At 46.0% G+C, this 21,919-nt stretch overlaps 1 protein-coding gene across 1 annotated transcript in view; it reads left to right on the top strand.

Moving 5' to 3' along the window:
- LOC147111548 (uncharacterized) overlaps positions 1-21,919 on the top strand; it is a 155,728-nt gene that overhangs the window by 69,477 nt on the left and 64,332 nt on the right. The window contains exon 5 of the mRNA XM_085998619.1: positions 1,173-1,339. Within this exon, the coding sequence (XP_085854745.1) occupies positions 1,173-1,339 (167 nt within the window). The remainder of the gene's footprint in view (positions 1-1,172; positions 1,340-21,919) is intronic.

Genomic DNA, 21,919 nt, shown 5'->3' with positions numbered 1-21,919 from the left:
AAGTACATCACCAAAATGGTAGATTATGTCAGAGGAAATTGTGCTATTGTCAAACTGTGTCCTGCTCAGCTCATTAAAAAACAAAGAAGCACTGGAGAAAATGAAGAGAGGATGATAGTGTCAAAGATCTGAGTTATGAGGAAAGAAAGAAAGAAGGAAAGAAAGACTTGTATTTATATAGCACCTTTCATGACCTCAAGATGCCCCAAAGCACTTTCTAGCCAATGAAGTAACTTTGAAGTGTAGTTACTGTTGTAATGTAGGAAACGTGGCAGCTAATTTGCACACAGCAAGCTCCCACAATTAGCAATGAGCTAGATGACCAGATACTCTGTTTTAGGTGTTGGTTGAGGGATAAATGTTGGTCAGGACACTAGGAGAACTCCCCTACTCTTCTTCGAATAGTGCAGTGGGATCTTTTATGTCTACCTGAGAGGGCAGACAGGACCTCAGTTTAACGTCTCATCCAAAAGATGGCATCCCCGACAGTGCAGCACTCCCTAAGTAATGCACTGAAGTGTCAGTTTGAATTATATGCTCAGGTCTCTGGAGTGGGACTTGAACCCATGACCTTCTAACTCAGAGACAAAAGTGCCACCACTGAGCCAAGGTTCACAGGCTAGAGATATCTGGGCTTTAAAGGAGGTATCTGAGAGGTATATAAAGTAATTAAGTTAATGGAAAAGGTAAATCTGGATTGCTATTTTAAATTAAATTGTGAATTTAGCACAAGCAGAACCAGGGACAAACTAGTAAAAGGTACATTTACGACTGATATCTGGAAGTTCTTCTTCACATAAAGAGTGATCAACACTTCGATTCGGCTCCCAGAAAGAACTAATTGGATCCTACAATTGGGGAATTATGGATGGAAGAGCTACGATGGGCCAAATGGCCTTCCGTAACTATAATTATCATGTGGTCTCCTGAATCCTGAGCCCAGGACTTTGGATGTGACAGTCACAATCTTATTGACTGACACTTTCGGACTAAAAGCAAATCATTTTTCCACAATTGCCCATGGCAGGAATTATTAGCAAATGTAACAGCGTTAATCAAAATATATATATTCAAAATTATCTCAAATGTTTTGCAACAGAATCTAAGAAGAGTGCTTTTGCCAAGTACATTTAATTTAAAGTGCCTTGAATTATTATTTGTTCTCTTGCAAGACAAAATGACTCACTTCCTGAAGGCACTGAACTGATCAAAAATAACCTCATGTTCAAAGGACCCATGAAGGAAACTTATGCTGGCATGTATGTGTGTGTAGCATCCTATCAACACTGGAAGGTGTCGGCACGGTGGGAGATTGAGATTACTTCAGCTGAAAATCTATGTAAGTATTTATATTTTACTAAGAACAATTTTGTTTTGGCCAAGATGGCTTGGGTAAACATCACAGGCTTTGGGATACTGATGTGAGCTGATCCATTTCTATAAATCAGGTTGCCACTGTATTTACAGCATCATTGTAAAAAAAAAACAAAGTCATATATATGCTGGAAAAAAATTGGCAATACTCCCAGATAGCAAAGTGAAAATGTTAAGTGATTTTCAAGAAGATTTGAACCTTTGCAGATTTGGTTTCTTGATAGATTTTGCATTGTGTTTGATAGTTTTTTTACACTAATGTTGTGAGATAACACTATTGAATGTTGCAGACCATAATGCCAGTAATTTAATTGCAGTGTGGATGCTCCAAACATTAGATGTGGGTTATGACCAAAATAGCACCACTGCAAATGCTTGCTGCAGCACGTTTTGAATCAGATGTTTGATGTTCTCTTGCTACCATAATATGGCTGAGACACACTATAATCAAAATTCTGAGCAGGCTCTTGGATAATATTTATTTAACTGATATTGAGAGTGTACTGGCTGATAAATGGAACTGTGACTGGGTTAAACTCACATTCCAATTTTTAAAGTGACTTTTACAGTGGGCCTTCGAGGGGCATTTGGTGACCCCGAAGTAAACTTGCCTGATTCGCCAAGACTGGCCATCAGGGAGATTTGTTAAAGAACAGGTAACTTCTGCGGGCAGTCTCACAGATTCCTGCAAATTTACATTGGGGTTACCACCGGGCACACAATATTTACACAGTGCAAACCACTAACAGAAGCAACCCCTCTAAGGAGCAATGTAAAAGCAGTTTACAGATCTGACTATAAAAAAAATGATAAAGACTGTAGACTTGGGTAAGAAACCAGGGCATGAGGATTGAGATGAACTGCACTTAACTCTCTTAGGCCCACTGTCCATACCATTCCGATGCTCTGATTGGCCTCCCAACCTACCCACCCACCTGATTCCTGATGATTTGCATATTTTTGCCTGCTTGCCTGCCTAATTCGTAATAGTTGTAATACCGCATCCCAATTTGCAATGTCAATGTCTCCCAAGCTGTAGTTTCTACTCATGATGCATCACTATCCCTGGGTATGTCCTGTCCCACCGGCAGGACAGACCCACCAGGGGTGGTGGCACAGTGGTATACAGTCAGGAAGGAGTGGCCCTGGGAGTCCTAAACATTGACTCCGGACCCCATGAAGTCTCATGGCTTCAGGTCAAGCAGGGGCAAGGAAACCTCCTGCTGATTACCACCTACCGCCCTCCCTCAGCTGATGAATCAGTACTCCTCCATGTTGAACACCACTTGGAAGAAACACTGAGAGTAGCAAGGGCACAGAATGTACTCTGGGTGGGGGACTTCAATGTCCATCACCAAGAGTGGCTTGGTAGCACCACTACTGACTGAGCTGGCCGAGTCCTGAAGGACATAACTGCCAGTCTGGGCCTGCAACAGGTGGTGAGAGAACCAACACAAGAGAAAAACCTACCTGGCCTCGTCCTCACCAATCTACCTGTCGCAGGTGCATCTGCCCATGACAGTATTGGTAGCAGTGACCACCGCACAGTCATTATGCAGATGAAGTCAGGTCTTCACACTGAGGATACCCTCCATAGTGTTGTGTGCAGGAGCAGCACCAGGCATACATAAAAATGAGGTGCCAACCTGGGGAAGCTGCAACACAGGACTACATGCATGCTAAAAAGTGGAAGCAGCATGCTATAGACAGAGCTAAGCAATCCTACACTAAACAGATCAGATCAAAGCTCTACAGTCCTGCCACATCCAGTCGTGAATGGTGGTGGACTATTAAACAACTAACGGGAGGAGGAGGCTCCATGAATATCCCCATCCTCAATGATGGTGGAGCCCAGCATGTGAGTGCAAAAGACAAGGCATAAGCGTTTGCAAACATCTTCAGCCAGAAGTGCCAAGTTGATGATCCATATTGGCCTACTCCTGAGGTCCCCACCATCACAGAAACTAGTCTTCAGCCAATTCGACTCACTCCATGAGATATCAAGAAATGGCTGATCGCACTGGATACAGCAAAGTCCATGGGCCCTGACAACATCCCGGCTATCGTGCTGAAGACTTCTGCTCCAGAACAGCCGCACCTCTAGCCATGCTGTTCCAGTACAGCTACAACACTGGCATCTATCCGACAATGAGGAAAACTGTCCAGGCATGTCCTGTCCACAAAAAGCAGGACAAATCCAATCCGGCCAATTACCGCCCCATCAGTCTACTCTCAATCATCAGCAGAGTGATGGAAGGTGTCATCGACAGTGCTATCAAGTGGCACTTACACACCAAAAACCTGCTCACTGATGCCCAGTTTGGGTTCTGTAAAAACAATCGGCTCTCGACCTCATTACAGCCTTGGTCCAAACATGGACAAAGGAGCTGAATTCCAGAGGTGAAGTGAAAGTGACTGTCCTTGACATCAAGGCAGCATTTGACCGAGTGTGGCTTCAAGGAGCCCTCGTAAAACTGAAATCAATGGGAATTGGGGGGAACTGGCTGGAGTCATACCTAGCACAAAGGAAGATGGTTGTGGTGGTTGAAGGTCAATCATCCCAGCCCCAGGACATCACTGCAGGAGTTCCTCAGGGCAGTGTCCTAGGCCCAACCATCTTCAGCTGCTTCATCAATGACCTTCCCTCCAACATAAGGTCAGAAATGGGGATGTTCACTGATGACTGCACAGTGTTCAGCACCATTCACAACTCCTCAGATAATGGCCCAGAAATTCGGATCTCCACGAGTGAGTACGCACGGGGTACTCACCCGTAAGCCCAATGTAAGTGCCGGTTTCCTGCATGCACTGCGCATGCGCGGGAAACCGGCACTTCCGTTCCCCTGAACGAAGGGGTTAAGAGGTCGAATGCATGCGCGGGTGAGGCTGCGTGTGCGCATCAAACTTAGGTTTTTTTTGCAGGTTTTCCCGGGAGGGTAAGTCTGCAGAATTTACACATTTAAAAAGCAGGCATAAGGCCTGCTTTTTACAAGGTAAGTGGTGAATTAATTAAAATTAAAACATTTTTTCCACAGGTTTATTATTTTTAAATACTTTAAAGCATGGTAAGTTTATTTTTAGCCCCGTTAGAAAATAAAATTATTTTTTTCAAAAATTTAAATTATTGCTTAAAATAGGTATTTCATGTAATTTATAGTTTATTTAAAAAATGTGATTTAAAAAAAAATTTATTTGAAGATTTAGTGATGTTTTGGGGCCCATAGTATTTCTAAGTTTTGACAGCTCTTCCTGTCAATTTTATGAATGGAGCATTCCCTGCTCCGATTGGCTCCCCATGGCCCATGTGATCCCAGGGGCCGCATCGAACTAACTGCGCCCCTGGGATACGCAAGCACTGCGCGCCGGCAGCTGGAGCAGACCCCGGATCGGAATTCCACGCGGGCCCACAGCTCAACGGCCAGCGCGCTAGGTAAGTGCAGGTCGGGGGCTTACACCCGCGGGAAGCCCCCAACCCGAATTTCTGGGCCGTTGAAGCAGTCCATGCCCGCATGCAACAATACCTGGACAATGTTCAGACTTGGGCTGATAAGTGGCAGGTAATATTCGTGCCACAGAAGTGCCAGGCAATGACTATCTCCAACAAGCGAGATTCTAACCACCTCCACTTGACATTCAACGGCATTACCATCACCAAATCACCCACCATCAACATCCTGGGGGTCACCATTGACCAGAAACTTAACTGGACCAGCCACATAAATACTGTGGCAACAAGAGCAGGTTAGAGGCTAGGCATTCTACGGCGAGTGTCTCACCTCATGACTCTCCAAAGCCTTTCCACCATCTAAAAGGCAAAAGTAAGGAGTGTGATGGAATACTCTCCACTTGCCACGTGCAGCTCCAGCAACACTCAACAAGCTCGACACCATCCAGGACAAAGCAGCCCGCTTGATTGGCACCCTGTCCACCACCTTAAACATTCACTCTCTCCACCACCGGCGTACCATGGCTGCAGTGTGTACAAGATGCACTGCAGCAACTCACCAAGGCTTCTTTGGCAGCACCTCCCAAACCCGCGACCTCTACCACCTAGAAGGACAAGGGCAGCAGGCGCATGGGAACACCACCACCTCCAAGTTCCCCTCCAAGTCAAACACCATCCTGACTTTGAAGTATATCGCCGATCCTTCATCGTCGCTGGGTCAAAATCCTGGCACCCCCTACCTAATAGCACTGTGGGAGTACCTTCACCACACGGACTGCAGCGGTTCAAGAAAGTGGCTCACCACCAACATCTCAAGGGCAATTAGGGATGGGCAATAAATGTTGGCCTTGCCAGCGATGCCCACATCCCATAAAACAAATATAAATAAAACATGATACCTAGCTTACAAACTTATGTATGAACGTTGTTCTCTAAACCATTAAGTGATTGAAATTTCCTGTGTCCCATGAGTGGTCCCATCAGTCACCATGGCTTCCTTGATTGATTCAACTTGCTGCAGACATGGACAAGCTATGGACTATCACCAGCAGGTTTTATCAGCGAGCCTGCTCCAATGGCCTTTGCCATGTTTACAACCGATTGAAAATCTCATTCCATCTGTAAGAAAGATGACCCTCTTCCCCTTCCAACTCGTACTTTATTACCTTATCATTGATCAAATTCCTCATCACCTGTCCGTGATTGGCAGCATGGCTCTTCTGCTGGTGTTCTATATGCCCAGGAAATAGCTGGTCTCTCCAACAGTGCTCTTGATCAGTTTCTCATTCTTGCAAGTTTATCCACTTTAAATTAGAATCACAGAAAGAGGCTATTCGGCCCATCGTGTCTGTGCCAGCTCTTTGAAAGAGCTATCCAATTAGTCTGACTCCCCTGCTCTTACCCTGTATCCCTGCAATTTTCTCCCCTTCAAGTATTTATCCAATTCCCTTTAGAAAGTTACTATTAAATCTGCTTCCACCACCCTTTCAGGCAGTGCATTCCAGATCATAGTAACTCGCTGCGTGAAAAAAATTCTCCTCATGTCACCTCTCGTTCTTTTGCCAATTACCTTAAATTGTGTCCTCTGGTTATCAACCCTTCAGCCAGTTGAAGCAGCTTCTCCTTATTTACTCTATCAAAATCCTTCATGATTTTGAATGGCACTATTGAATCTCCCCTTAACCTTCTCTGCTCTAAAGAGAACTATCCCAGCTTCTCTGGTCTCTCCACGTAACTGAAGTCCATCATCCTTTATAAATGATAAATTATAAAATATGTGACTTTAACTTTGTTTCACATGAACTCCAGTTTCTCACTGGTAATCATTTCATATCTCTTTTCTGAATCTTTAATTTAGAGAGGGATATTGTGCTTGGCACTAGAATGTGTAGGTTGAACTTTATTAACTTCTGGCTTCCTTTTCCTTGACTCAAGCCGCTGAAAATATTCCATTATTCCCTTTTATTGGAACTGTTCGATTTAAGGGTTCCCCAACTCAACTAAACAAACAGTTTCTCTCTGTGCAGGTTTAATGCTCTCTGGACATTACTGAGTCCCATTTCCTCAGTAATCCGAACAGATTTGGAGAACCTTTGTTCTGGAGAGTAGGCAATTTTTGTCATTAATTCTCAGAATGTGGGCATAGCTGGTATTTATTGTCCATCTCTTGGTGCCCTGAGAAGGTGGTGGCCTTCTACTTGAACCACTGCAGTGTAGCATTTTGATACAAATGAATGGCTTGTTAGGCCACCTCAGAGACCAGTTAAGAGTCAACAACAAACTTTAGTTTGCATCGAGATTGCCATCAAGATGGTGCCCTTGGCGACAGGTCTGGTTGCCGGAGCTGGCAAAGTCAAAGATCCTATCCCCATTGAAACACAGCTTCCATGTGTAATATCCCTTGCTGATGTCTAGGTAGTGGCCCATCTGCTGTGCTGAGCCTGCACTGCATAATGGTGAGTCCTGAAAATCACCTCTTATACGCTCAAATCTCCCAGGCCATTGTCTCCCACTTCCTTGCCAGTGTTTGCTGCAGCAGGTGGGGAAGGGGCGGCCATTGGCAGTTCCAGTGGGGGTGGAGGGAAGAAAATTCAGGTCAGGGAGGGAAGGCAAAGTTATCCCTCACCACCGAAATTTCCCCACAGTTTACTGTGCAGCCTGATTTGGGATACAATAGCCAAAGAAAATCCATGTCAATGTCTTCAATATGTTTCGAAGCCTCCTTGGCCCTGCTTTTAACGGGGAGCCAGGGTGGGTGCAGGGGAGCGCATAATCAGCCGAGGAACCCGGTAAGGCCAGGGATATGGAGTCCCTGCTGATCTTAAATGGACAGCTTAGTTGGCAGGAAGGAGGGAAAGCTAACGGCAGGGCAACCCTTTCAGGCAGTGAGTTCCAGACTCCAACCACCCCAGAGGGTGGTTGGAGTCTGGAACTCACTGCCTGAAAGGGTTGTGGAGGCAGAAACCCTCACAACATTTAAGAAGCATTTGGATGAGCATTTGAAATGCCATAGCATACAAGGCTACGGGCCAAATGCTGGAATATGGGATTAGATTAGACAGGGCTTGATGGCCGGCATGGACACGATGGGCCGAAGGGCCTCTATCTGTGCTGTATTACTCTATGACTCTATGACACCATAAGGGAAGGAGCATCAGCTCCTGGCTCACTATCGGTGGGGGGTGGGTTGCAGGAGGATGGAGGTGGTGATTAGAGGATGGGGGGGTCTTGCCGTGATTGGAGGAGGGATGGTAGCCCGGTTCAAGCAAGCCCAAGGCTTCCTTGTGAGGCCTGGAGGAGCACTCATGTCCCTCCTGGTCTAAAGAAAACCTAAAAAATAAATTTTAAACTTACCTGCTGGGCTTCTTCTGGCCCAGGATCTGGCTCCCGGCAGGTTTTACCTGACGGTGACACTGCCCCTTGCCACCCCGCCCCTCGCTCAGGCCTCAGATTAATATTGCAGACAAAGTTTTAATAATATCATGGGCACCCCGCTTCCTGTAAGGACTCTATTCCATTCTCCCAGTTTCTCCGTCTCCGCTGCATCTGCTCTGACGATGCCACCTTCCATACCAGTGCTTCCGACATGTCTTCCTTTTTCCTCAACCGAGGTTTCCCCCCTACTGTGGTTGACACGGCCCTTGACCGTGTCCGTTCTATCTCCCGTACTTCTGCCCTCGCCTCTGCCCCTCCCTCCCAAAACAACAATAGAGTTCCCCTTTCACCTTTCACCCCACCAGCCTCCACATTCAACGGATCATCCTCCGCCATTTCCGCTACCTCCAAACACATCTTCCCCTCACCTCCCCGTTCAGCATTCCGAAGGGACCGCTCCCTCCACAACACCCTGGTCCACTCCTCTATCACCCCCAACACTCCTTCCCCTTCGCCCGGCACCTTCCCGTGCAAGCGCAGGAGATGCAACACATGCCCTTATACCTCCCCCCTTCCCACTGTCCAGGGTCCCAAACACCCCTTCCAGGTGAAACAGCAATTTACTTGTACTTCTTGCAATTTAGTATACTGTATTCATTGCTCATAATGCAGTCTCCTCTACATTGGGGAGACCAAACGCAGATTGGGTGACCGCTTTGCGGAACACCTCCGTTCAGTGGGGGACCCCGAGCTTCCGGTTGCCTGTCACTTTAATTCTTCGCACCACTCCCACTCAGACCTCACCATCCTCGGCCTCTTGCATTGTTCCACTGAAGCTCAGTGTAAGTTCGAGGAACAGCACCTCATCTTTCGGTTAGACATTTTACAGCCTTCTGGACTCAACACAGAGTTCAACAATTTCAGATCATAACCTCGGCTCCTACCATATATATATTTTTCATCCACACTTTTTGTCTGTGTCTTTTCTTCTTCTCTCCCACAGGGCAGCTGTCTTTCATTCTGCCAGCGCAATTCACACTTCATCTAGAGCCATCCTTTGTTTCTTAACCTGTCCTATTACCGTCTCCTTTTGCCTTGAATGTCTCTCAATGTCTCTTAACCTCTTCTGCCTTCTATCCTATCACAGACCTTCCCTTTTGTTCTTTCATCCCCTCCCCCATTTCCCAGCCCCTGCACTTGCTTAAAAATTTGTTCCATTTCCTGCTTTTTTCCAGTTCTGACGAAAGGTCATCGACCTGAAACGTTAACTCTGTTTCTCTCTTCACAAATGCTGCCTGACCTGCTGAGTATCTCCAGCATTTTCTATTCTTAAATCTGAGGGTGCCAGACTCATTAAAATATTTAAATGGGCAACCCGCATCCTAGGAGCAGATTGGCTGCCCGCCTCTTGTCCCGCCTCCAATAAACCCAGAAGTAGTTGGGTTGCATGCGGGTTGGCGTCAGGTTTGAGATTTTTAAAAATGTAATGTCTCACCCGACGCCAACCCATCCGTTTTTGGATGTTAAGATTCACCCCATTATTTGTCATGGAGGGACACGACACTTAAATAATAAAATGCTGATGTTGCATTTGTTTAAAGTCTTTCCATCTGCTAATAAATTAAACATAGTTTGGAAACTGAATCTAAAAAGGAAAAAGCCTTTTCCTAAACATTTTTTTTTAACAATCAGCGGTTTATCCCTTAGGGTGCATGATGAGTGAATCAGAATCTGAGTGAATGGTCCATTAATATGGTGCACACTTGACTAACTTTATATTCTCATCACCTCAGAGTTAGGGCCCATATAATTTCACTGCAAAAGGAAAGCATACGCAAATTCAATTTTAATTAGGTCTAGAGAAGAGCATAGTTAATGGACATGTATAGCCAGGTAGGGACAAGTATTTTTGACTACAACTTGGGTATTGGAAAAACTGAAGACCAATCTGGATAATGCAACCCAAGGCAAAACATTCCTAGGCCAAGAGTATCCAACCATGGTAACATTTGGTCTCAAGTCCTGGCAATCTGACCTTTGAGCTTAGGCAGATTTATTTGTGCTTATATTTATCATTTGCTAGTTTGTGCTGCTTGAATGTTATGTGACTTAGATGTTTAGAAAGGGCTGATCTTGGCACATTTGCCTCATTGGATGGATAATTCTTGAAACACAGCATGAAGATATCATAATATTATGAGGACAGGTTGCATAAACATGGCTTGTATTCCCTTATACAGAAGATTGAGGGGTGATCTGAGTGAGGTGTTTAAAATGTTTAAAGTATTTTGGTCAGACAGATATGGAGAAACTATTACCTCTAGTGAGGGAATCAAGAACAAAGGGACATTATTTTAAAATTAGTTCAGGAGTTAAATCAGGAAGTACTGTATTTTTTCACAAAAAGTTCCTATGTTCCTTGAGCCCGGCAGCATCCAGCTTCCACCCCAATTCCTGCCCTGGCCTGACAGTCTTGATGCCAGTGCCGGCTTCAGGCAGGAGACAGTAATATTTAAATGAGATCTGGGAAGCAGAGGCAGTGGCAAGAGGCTGAGGATAATGAGGAATTCTCAGGGTTGGGATGTTAGGCGCAGGTAGTAGTGAGGCCTAGCATTTGGCAGCACTTGGGAAGGATGTGGGGCCTTGAAGTACTCTGTGCAAATGGCAGTTACCAAAGCGATGGAATAATGAGGCCCCAATGTACTTGTGCTTTCTTGCTTGTGTGGTCATGTCAGGCCTTAGCTGTGAAATCGGGAGGGTGTGCCTGAGGTCAGGATCCTCATGGGGCCTAGTAGGATATATTAGATTGTGCAGGGGAAAGTTGTTGGAGTGATTTGTTAATTGAATGGATAAGTTTATGTGTGAGTTCATGATTTCCATTCTGAATTGTAAATACTTTAATGCATTTATTACGTTAGAAATGGGGAATGAGGAAATGGCCGAGAAATTAAATAAATACTTTGTTTCTGTCTTCACAGAGGAAGACACAAAAAACCTCCCAAAAACACGAGGAAACCAAGGGTGTGGCGAGAATGAGGAAATTAAAGAAATTATTATTAGTAGAAAAACGGTACTAGCAAAATTAATGGGACTAAAAGTCGATAAATCCCAAGGACCGGATGACCTACATCCTAGGGTTTTGAAAGAGGTGGCCATTGGGATAGTGGATGCATTGGTTGTCATCTTCCAAAATTCTATAGATTCTGGAATGGTTCCTGCAGATTGGAGGATAGCAAATGTAACCCCGCTATTTAAGAAAGGAGGGAGAGAGAAAACGGGGAACTACAGACCAGTTAGCCTCACATCAGTAGTTGGGAAAATGCTGGAATCTATTATAAAGGATGCAATAACTGGGCACTTAGAAACTAATAGTAAGATTGGCCAGAGTCAACATGGATTTATGAAAGGGAAATCATGTTTAACAAACCTATTGGAGTTCTTTGAGGATGTAACTAGTGGAGTAGACAAAGGGAAACCAGTAGATGTGGTGTATTTGGATTTTCAGAAGGCCTTCGATAAGATCCCACACAAGAGGTTGGTGAACAAAGTTAGGGCACATGGAATTGGGGGTAATATACTAGCATGGATTGAGAATTGGTTAACAGACAGAAAACAAAGAGTAGGGATAAACAAGTCTTTTTCAGGATGGCAGGCTGTGACTAGTGGGGTACCGCAAGGATCGGTGCTTGGGCCCCAGCTATTCACAATCTATATCAATGATTTGGATGAGGGGACTAAATGTAACATTTCCAAATTTGCTGATGATACAAAGTTAGGTGTCAGTGTCAGTTGCGAAGAGGATGTGAAGAGGCTTCAAGGGGATCTCGACAGGCTCAGTGAGTGGGCAAGAACATGGCAGATGGAATATAATGTGGATAAATGTGAAGCTATCCACTTTGGTAGAAAAAACAGAAAGGCAGAGTATTTCCTAAATGGTGGAAGATTGGGGAATGCAGATGTTCAAAGGGACCTGGGTGTCCTTGTACATGAGTCACTGAAAGTGAATGTGCAGGTGCAGCAAGCCATCAGGAAGGCAAATGATATGCTGGCCTTCATTACAAGAGGATTTGAGTACAGGAGTAAAGAAGTCTTACTTCAATTATATAGGGCCTTGGTGAGATCACACCTGGAGTACTGTGTACAATTTTGGTCTCTTTACCTAAGGAAGGATATACTTGCCATAGAGGGAGTGCAACGAAGGTTCACGAGATTGATTCCTGGGATGGCGGGACTGTCATATGAGAAGGGATTGAGTAAACTAGGCCTGTATTCTCTTGAATTCAGAAGAATGAGGGGGGATCTCATTGAAGCATACAAAATTATTACAGGGCTTGATAGGGTGGATGCTGGGAGAATGTTTCCCTTGGTTGGGGAGTCTAGAACCAGGGGCCACAGCCTGAGGATAAAGGGTAGGCCATTCAGGACTGAGATGAGAAGAAATTTCTTCACACAGAGGGTGGTGAATCTTTGGAATTCTCTACCCCAGAGGGCTGTGGAGGCTCAGTCATTGGATATATTCAAAACAGAAGTCAATAGATTTCTGACTAGTAAGGGCATCAAGGGATATGGCGATAGGGCCGGTGAATGGAGTTGAGGCAGAAGATCAGCCATATCTCATTGAATGGCGGAGCTGGCTCGAAGGGCCGAATGGCCTACTCCTGCTCCTATTTCTTATGTTCTTAAATGTTTAGGGTATATGGTAGAATAGGTGAGGAACTGTCATGACAGCTAAATATCACAAAAAATTTCGATTGAATATAAAGTTTAATTTTTGTGAGTGAAATGATCAAAAATAATGCTGCAGAAATTGTTCTAGAATTTGATTGTTCCCCAGTTACATGCTTGTAAGAACTGATTACTTCCTAAGGAAAAATAACTTACATTTATATTGTGCCTTATCAAGAGCTCAGGATATCCAAAATTACTCAACAGCCAGTAAAATGTTTCTGAAGTGTCATCGCTGTTTTGTAGGAAAACTCATAACTAATTTGAAAACAGCATGAAATGAATGATCAATTCATTTTTTTTGTTTTGGTGATTTGATTGGCTGTAGGGATCCAATTAGGTGAAGGGGCCGAATCTGGAGTTTGATTGATCGAAGCTTTGGTAGGTGATTGGTTGAATTAAGTTTGTTGAAGATTTTGCTATCAGTGTGGGAAATACTGGGTTGAGTACTAAAGTTGAGACTGGCAAAGAAAAAAAATTTGCTTTCAGCCCAAGAAATCTCATGCTATTCAAGAGAATATTATAACTAGGGAGAGAAAATGAATTAAGTGTGTCTATGTGCACCTTTGAGTGGAAAGCATTTATGAGGTGTGAGTCATGATGGCAGCAGAACAAAGATGTAGCTAAAAATGGGAACTGAGAAAATATTAAATGACTGAAGTAAAAGAACAGGGTTTAGAAGACAGGCTCTCCTCCATCCTCTATTGAATCCTTAGGGGGCCCAATTCTCAAGTACTGGTGTTAGTCAGTTCTAACAGCCAATCCCGCTAGAATGGTACTGTGTTAATAGCACTGAAATTTCCTGAGTCAGCCTACTTATATAATTATTTGCCAATCCAGGTGCAGACTTGAGCAGGTATAAGGACCATACTAGTGACAAGAGCAGAAAATTGCACGCAAGTGAAATTTAAAGGGATAGGGACAATTGTACAGGTTAAGAGAGTGTACTGGACTAGCAACTCCGAGATCAATTCCCACCAGGGCAAGTTGCAAAATTGAATTTAATAAATCTGGTCATTGTGGGCTACTACCAGAAAATTGACCATGAAAGCAGCCTGATTGTTGTAAAAACCCATCTTCGCCATTAACAGTTCAATGGGAGTACATCTGTGTGACAATAGCGAATGACTGAGTAGACCCTGTTGTTTACCTAAAGTCACATGTTATTGAAAGGTGACATGGTACAATAGAACATTGATTGTACTAAAATGGCTGTAACACCAGTGTGTTAATGTAATGCAACTTAGAAAAATGTTAAATCAATCAGCCACTAATGTGTGTAATTGGGCCCAAGCAAACACAAAAGCTGTGAAATAGGAAGATGATGGGAGGATGTAACTATAGCAACTGACAGACATGCTGATTGTTTTATATCATTTCAAGATGAAATTTTGCCTTTGCTAATTTTAGTCAAAAACTGGAGCAGTTAAATAGTGTTGGGATGTAGGTGGCAAACACTGACAGACTCATTCAGACTATTCAATACTTTCCAAAAATGGATTAATGAAGATTATCAAAAATTGACTTTTGCTTGTTAAGGCTCTGTTAAAGTGATTAATGAGGAACTAGTCCAATAGTCTGCAGCTATACAGTCAAATTGTAGAGTATTTTGGGCTACTCTATTTACACCACCAGATTTCTGATTGGTCTCCTTGGAGGATAAGACCAGATTTCTGATTGGTCCCCTTGGAGGACAAGACCAGATTTCTGATTGGTCCCCTCAGAGGACAAGACCAGATTTCTGATTGGTTCCCTTGATGGAAAAAAACACACCCAACTGTTTGTCTGGAATGTGTAATTTGATTCTGCCTGCTGTGGACAACCCTGCAATGTATAATATGATCCAGTCTTGCCAGACTACAGAATGTGGAAGTCTAGTTAGTTTTGTGAAGATCCTCTGTTAATAGTATTCTGCAATTGTAATTATAGTCCTTGGCTGGTAAAATAAAAGACTTTATACTCTAATCAGTGGGTTAGTTAATAAGTGATAATTTAAAAAAAATTCTGAATGAAGGGACCATGTGTGGGGTCCGTGTGTGTGCTTTGCTCATAAGTGCTGTTCCTAAGGTTTCCCTGGAGTTTGTAGCTCTGGATTGTTGAAGATTGGACTGCAGGTTCAGGCCAGGAACCTTTTGTGGGAGCTGAATGTGGCACGGCCAGAGCGCTGACCGGGTACGCTCGTGAACACGTGGTTGGTAATGGCAGCACCCAGGAGCCACGTGTGAAGCCTGTGCTGGGCCAGAGAGCGTGAGAGGCGGCAGAGCGAGCAGGGCCCCGAACCCCGACGCCACCAAACTCCTGGATCCTCACACACTTGCCGAGGCCACAAGATTAGTCACTGTTAACTAGAGGAGCATACGTGTGATCAGAGAACTGTAGTGCAATCAATACAGGGAACTGAAAACACCTGTGACCAGATCTGAAACAGGCCAATTTATTGTTAAATTAACTCAAGATCTTTGACTCCCTTCAGACAGTAACCAGCCCTTTCAAAGAAACTGTGGGTTCTCTGAAAGGAGCCTTTGGGCTATTAAATTAAATTTTGGCCACTTCACTTGCTCTTGTAGCTCACAGCACTGGCTTTCTTGGGCAGCAGCACATCCTGGCTATTAGACAGCACCTCGCCTGAGTGGTCGTCACCCGTCCTAACAGTTTGTTGAGCTCCTCGTCATTGCGGATAGCCAGCTGCCACCAGTTGCTGGGAAACCACCTGCCCACCGGTTTCCTCCAACCAACTGACCCTCCTTCATCAGCACAAACAGGCCGAAACTTCGGCCCGGCGTCTTGAAGCCCCGACCCCACGGTTCCCACACCCAGACTCCTACTCCGAGGCCACGGCCTGTTGCTCAGGCCTGCCCCACAGTTCATTGGCGATAGGCTGACAAGGGCCCTCCAGTCATGCGCGGTTCTGGTGGGCAGTGTTTAGGCCCCGCCCCCCGCTTGCGCAGAAGACCATGCAAATAATCACAGTGGAATATTTCACTGAGTACCACAAAGGGGAAGATTTCAAAGTATCAGCATAGGCCTAGGAGCAACAGTTAACAAAAAAAGTTAAGTTGTTTTGATAAGACCCCCCCCCCCCGACCCCCACCTCTTTAAACTGCTTTTAAAATTATCATCCTTTTTTGCATATCCCTCCATGGTTTTGTCCCTCCTTGTCTCTGCAACCTCCTTCAGCCCTAGAAGACTCCGAGGTATTTGTGCTCTACCGATGCTGGCCTCTTGCACTTCCCTGATTTCATTGCTCCACCATTGGCGGCCATGCCTTCAGCTGCCAAGGCACTAAACTCTAGAATCAGTGGGACATTGTGTAGTGTAGAGGAACAAAGGGACCTTGGAGTGCATGTCCACAGATCCCTGAAGGTAGCAGGCCAAGTAGATAAGGTGGTTAACAGGCATACGGAATGCTTGCCTTTATTAGCCGTGGCATAGAATACAAGATCAGGGGTTTATGTTTCATCTGTATAAAACACTAGTTAGGCCTCAGCTAGAGTACAGTTCTGGTCACCACATTACAGGAAAGATGTGATTGCACTAGAGAGGGTACAGAGGAGATTTACAAGGATGTTGCTGGGAGTAGAGAATCTTAGCTATGAGGAAAGACTGGATAGGCTGGGTCTGTTTTCCTTGGAACAGAGGAGGCTGAGGGGAGACCTTATTGAGGTGTGTAAAATTATGAGGGGCATAGATAAAGTGGATAGAAAGGACCTATTTCCCTTAGCAGAGGGGTCAATAACCAGGGGGCACAGATTTAAAGTAATGGGGGAAGGTTTAGAGGGGATTTGAGGGGAAATTTCTTCACCCAGAGGGTTGTGGGGGTCTGGACCTCACTGCCTGAAAGGGTGGTAGAGGCAGGAACCCTAACCACATTTAAAAAGTACTTGGATGTGCACTTGGGATGCTCTAACCTGCAGGGCTACGGACCAAGAGCTGGGAAGTGGGATTAGGCTGGATAGCTCTTTGTTCTCCGGTGCGGACACGATGGGCCAAAATGGCCTCCTATCGTGCTGGAACTTTCTATGAATTCCCTCCCTAAACCTTGTTACCTCTCTACCTCTCCTCTCCTTTAAGACGTTCCTTAAAATCTACCTTTTTGACCAAGCTTTTGTAATAATATCTCCTTTTGTGGCTCAGTTTCAAATTTTGTTTGATAATACTCCTGTGAAGTGCCTTGGGATGTTTTATTACAGGCGCTATATAAAGGCAAGTTGTTGTTGTTGCTGCATCCCTTTAAATCCCTGCAGTAGTATCAGATATCCTGCTTCACAAAAACAGCCAGCTTCCAATGACTGGCACATGACATGTTGCAGATCCATAATTAGATCTGCCTGGAAGATTTGTCAAGCTCATGGGTGCACAACTTGGGTGGGCACAAAACCCATTGCACTTGGTTCCCAGTCAAGCCCTGAACTCTGTGTAATCTAAACTATTGTGCTAAAAAGGATATTAATAAATGGGGACGATTCAGAGGAGTGTGTGATAGAATTGCAACTTAGAATCAGAGTGGAACTTTATTTTTCCAAATAATGTCAGGAAGGGGAGGGGGAGTTTCATAGGAGAAAAGAATGATGAGTGGGGTCAAGATCCAGATAGTTACAATTTCGAAAGGTATGGATGACATAGATCAAAGTACACTAGTTAGAAGGTAGGGGCAAGATCGCTAACTCTCAGGTGGGAGATTGATAGGAAATATTCCTCCATTAAGTAATACAACTGGGAACAGATTATAATGAAAAGTAATTATTGCTGTGTCAATAATGCTCCACTAAAAGTAACTGGATGAATCTAAGATTAGGGAGGGGTTTGAAAGTTCAAAGTACAGATGAAGGTGTTTGAATTCTGAATGGAGAGAAAAGGTACCAATTCTGGGATCATGGGAAAGTTAGCTGCGGAATGCAAGCGATCAATGTTTAATAACATGGAAGTTTTTGAGGTTGGGTCAGTGGATGAGGTACTGTGATACAGACTGGCAGTGGGTGAGGTACTGTGATACAGACTGGCAGTGGGTGAGGTACTGTGATACAGACTGGCAGTGGGTGAGGTACTGTGATAAAGACTGGCAGTGGGTGAGGTACCGTGATACAGACTGGCAGTGGGTGAGCTACCGTAATACAGACTGGCAGTGGGTAAGGTACTGTGATACAGACTGGCAGTGGGTGAGGTACTGTGATACAGACTGGCAGTGGGTGAGGTACTGTGATACAGACTGGCAGTGGGTGAGGTACTGTAATACAGACTGGCAGTGGGTGAGGTACTGTGATACAGACTGGCAGTGGGTGAGGTACTGTGATACAGACTGACAGTAGGTGAGGTACTGTGATACAGATTGGCAGTGGGTGAGGTACTGTGATACAGACTGGTGGTGGGTGAGGTACTGTGATACAGACTGACAGTAGGTGAGGTACTGTGATACAGACTGGCAGTGGGTGAGGTACTGTGATAGAGACTGGCAGTGGGTGAGGTACTGTGATAGAGACTGGCAGTGGGTGAGGTACTGTGATACAGACTGGCAGTGGGTGAGATACTGTGATACAGACTGGCAGTGGGTGAGGTGCTGTGATACAGACTGGCAGTGAGTGAGGTACTGTGATACAGACTGGCAGTGGGTGAGGTACTGTGATACAGACTGGCAGTGGGTGAGGTACTGTGATACAGACTGGCAGTGGGTGAGGTACCGTGATACAGATTGGCAGTGGGTGAGGTACTGTGATACAGACTGGCAGTGGGTGAGGTACTGTGATGCTGACTGGCAGTGGGTGAGGTACCGTGATACAGACTGGCAGTGGGCGAGGTACTGTGATACAGACTGGCAGTGGGTGAGGTACTGTGATACAGACTGGCAGTGGGTGAGGTACCGTGATACAGACTGGCAGTGGGTGAGGTACCGTGATACAGACTGGCAGTGGGTGAGGTACTGTGATACAGACTGGCAGTGTGTGAGGTACCGTGATACAGACTGGCAGTTGGTGAGGTACTGTGATGCAGACTGGCAGTGGGTGAGGTACCATGATACAGACTGGCAGTGGGTGAGGTACTGTGACACAGACTGGCAGTAGGTGAGGTACTGTGATACAGACTGGCAGTGGGTGTGGTACTGTGATACAGACTGGCAGTGAGTGAGGTACTGTGATATAGACCGGCAGTGGGTGAGGTACTGTGAAACAGACTGGCAGTGGGTGAGGTACTGTGATACAAACTGGCAGTGGGTGAGGTACTGTGATACAGACTGGTAGTGGGTGAGGTACTGTGATACAGACTGGCAGTAGGTGAGGTACCGTGATACAGACTGGCAGTGGGTGAGGTACTGTGATACAGACTGGCAGTGGGTGAGGTACTGTGATACAGACTGGCAGTGTGTGAGGTACTGTGATAGAGACTGGCAATGGGTGAGGTACTGTGATAGAGACTGGCAGTGGGTGAGGTACTGTGATACAGACTGGCAGTGGGTGAGGTACTGTGATACAGACTGGCAGTGGGTGAGGTACTGTGATAAAGACTGGCAGTGGGTGAGGTACTATGATACAGACCGGCAGTGGGTGAGATACTGTGATACAGACTGGCAGTGGGTGAGGTACTGTGATACAGACTGGCAGTGGGTGAGGTATTGTGATACAGACTGGCAGTGGGTGAGGTACTGTGATACAGACTGGCAGTGGGTGAGATACTGTGATACAGACTGGCAGTGGGTGAGGTACTGTGATACAGACTGGCAGTGGGTGAGGTATTGTGATACAGACTGGCAGTGGGTGAGGTACTGTGATACAGACTGGCAGTGGGTGAGGTATTGTGATACAGACTGGCAGTGGGTGAGGTATTGTGATACAGACTGGCAGTGGGTGAGGTACTGTGATACAGACTGGCAGTGGGTGAGGTACTGTGATACAGACTGGCAGTGGGTGAGGTACCGTGATACAGACTAGCAGTGGGTGAGGTACTGTGATACAGACTGGCAGTGGGTGAGGTACTGTGATACAGACTGGCAGTGGGTGAGCGACTGTGATACAGACTGGCAGTGGGTGAGCAAATGTGATACAGACTGGCAGTGGGTGAGGTACTGTGATACAGACTGGCAGTGGGTGAGGTACAGTGATACAGACTGGCAGTGAGTCAGGTACTGTGATACAGACTGGCAGTGGGTGAGGTACTGTGATACAGACTGGCAGGGGTGAGGTAGTGTGATACAGACTGGCAGTGGGTGAGGTACTGTGATACAGACTGGCAGTGGGTGAGGTACCGTGATACAGACTGGCAGTGGGTGAGGTACCGTGAAATAGACTGGCAGTGGGTGAGGTACCGTGATACAGACTGGCAGTGGGTGAGGTACTGTGAAATAGACTGGCACTGGGTGAGGTACCGTGATACAGACTGGCAGTGGGTGAGGTACTGTGATACAGACTGGCAGTGGGTGAGGTACCGTGATACAGACTGGCAGTGGGTGAGGTACTGTGATACAGACTGGCAGTGGGTGAGGTACCGTGATACAGACTGGCAGTGGGTGAGGTACTGTGATACAGACTGGCAGTAGGTGAGGTACTGTGATACAGACTGGCAGTGGGTGTGGTACTGTGATACACACTGGCAGTGAGTGAGCTACCGTGATATAGACTGGCAGTGGGTGAGGTACTGTGATACAGACTGGCAGTGGGTGAGGTACTGTGATACAAACTGGCAGTGGGTGAGGTACTGTGATACAGATTGGCAGTGGGTGAGGTACTGTGATACAGACTGGTAGTGGGTGAGGTACTGTGATAGAGACTGACAGCAGGTGAGGTACTGTGATACAGACTGGCAGTGGGTGAGGTACTGTGATAGAGACTGGCAGTGGGTGAGGTACTGTGATAGAGACTGGCAGTGGGTGAGGTACTGTGATACAGACTGGCAGTGGGTGAGATACTGTGATACAGACTGGCAGTGGGTGAGGTACTGTGATACAGATTGGCAGTGGGTGAGGCACTGTGATACAGACTGGCAGTGGGTGAGATACTGTGATACAGACTGGCAGTGGGTGAGGTACTGTGATACAGACTGGCAGTGGGTGAGATACTGTGATACAGACTGGCAGTGGGTGAGGTACTGTGATACAGACTGGCAGTGAGTGAGGTACTGTGATACAGACTGGCAGTGGGTGAGGTACTGTGATACAGACTGGCAGTGGGTGAGGTACTGTGATACAGACTGGCAGTGGGTGAGGTACCGTGATACAGATTGGCAGTGGGTGAGGTACTGTGATACAGACTGGCAGTGGGTGAGGTACTGTGATGCTGACTGGCAGTGGGTGAGGTACCGTGATACAGACTGGCAGTGGGTGAGGTACTGTGATACAGACTGGCAGTGGGTGAGGTACTGTGATACAGACTGGCAGTGGGTGAGGTACCGTGATACAGACTGGCAGTGGGTGAGGTACCGTGATACAGACTGGCAGTGGGTGAGGTACTGTGATACAGACTGGCAGTGTGTGAGGTACCGTGATACAGGCTGGCAGTTGGTGAGGTACTGTGATGCAGACTGGCAGTGGGTGAGGTACCATGATACAGACTGGCAGTGGGTGAGGTACTGTGACACAGACTGGCAGTAGGTGAGGTACTGTGATACAGACTGGCAGTGGGTGAGGTACCGTGTTACAGACTGGCAGTGGGCAAGGTATTGTGATAGAGACTGGCAGTGGGTGAGGTACTGTGATACAGACCGGCAGTGGGTGAGGTACCGTGATACAGACTAGCAGTGGGTGAGGTACTGTGATACAGACTGGCAGTGGGTGAGGTACTGTGATACAGACTGGCAGTGTGTGAGCGACTGTGATACAGACTGGCAGTGGGTGAGCGTCTGTGATACAGACTGGCAGTGGGTGAGGTACTGTGATACAGACTGGCAGTGGGTGAGGTACAGTGATACGGACTGGCAGTGAGTCAGGTACTGTGATACAGACTGGCAGTGGGTGAGGTACTGTGATACAGACTGGCAGGGGTGAGGTACAGTGATACGGACTGGCAGTGAGTGAGG

The sequence above is a fragment of the Somniosus microcephalus genome, chromosome 10, assembly GCF_052327205.1.
Source record: "Somniosus microcephalus isolate GS21.2 chromosome 10, FLI_Smic_1.0, whole genome shotgun sequence".
Classification (NCBI taxonomy): Eukaryota; Metazoa; Chordata; class Chondrichthyes; order Squaliformes; family Somniosidae; genus Somniosus; species Somniosus microcephalus.
Note: the sequence above shows the minus strand (reverse complement) of the source record. Positions and strands in the feature narration are given on the sequence as shown.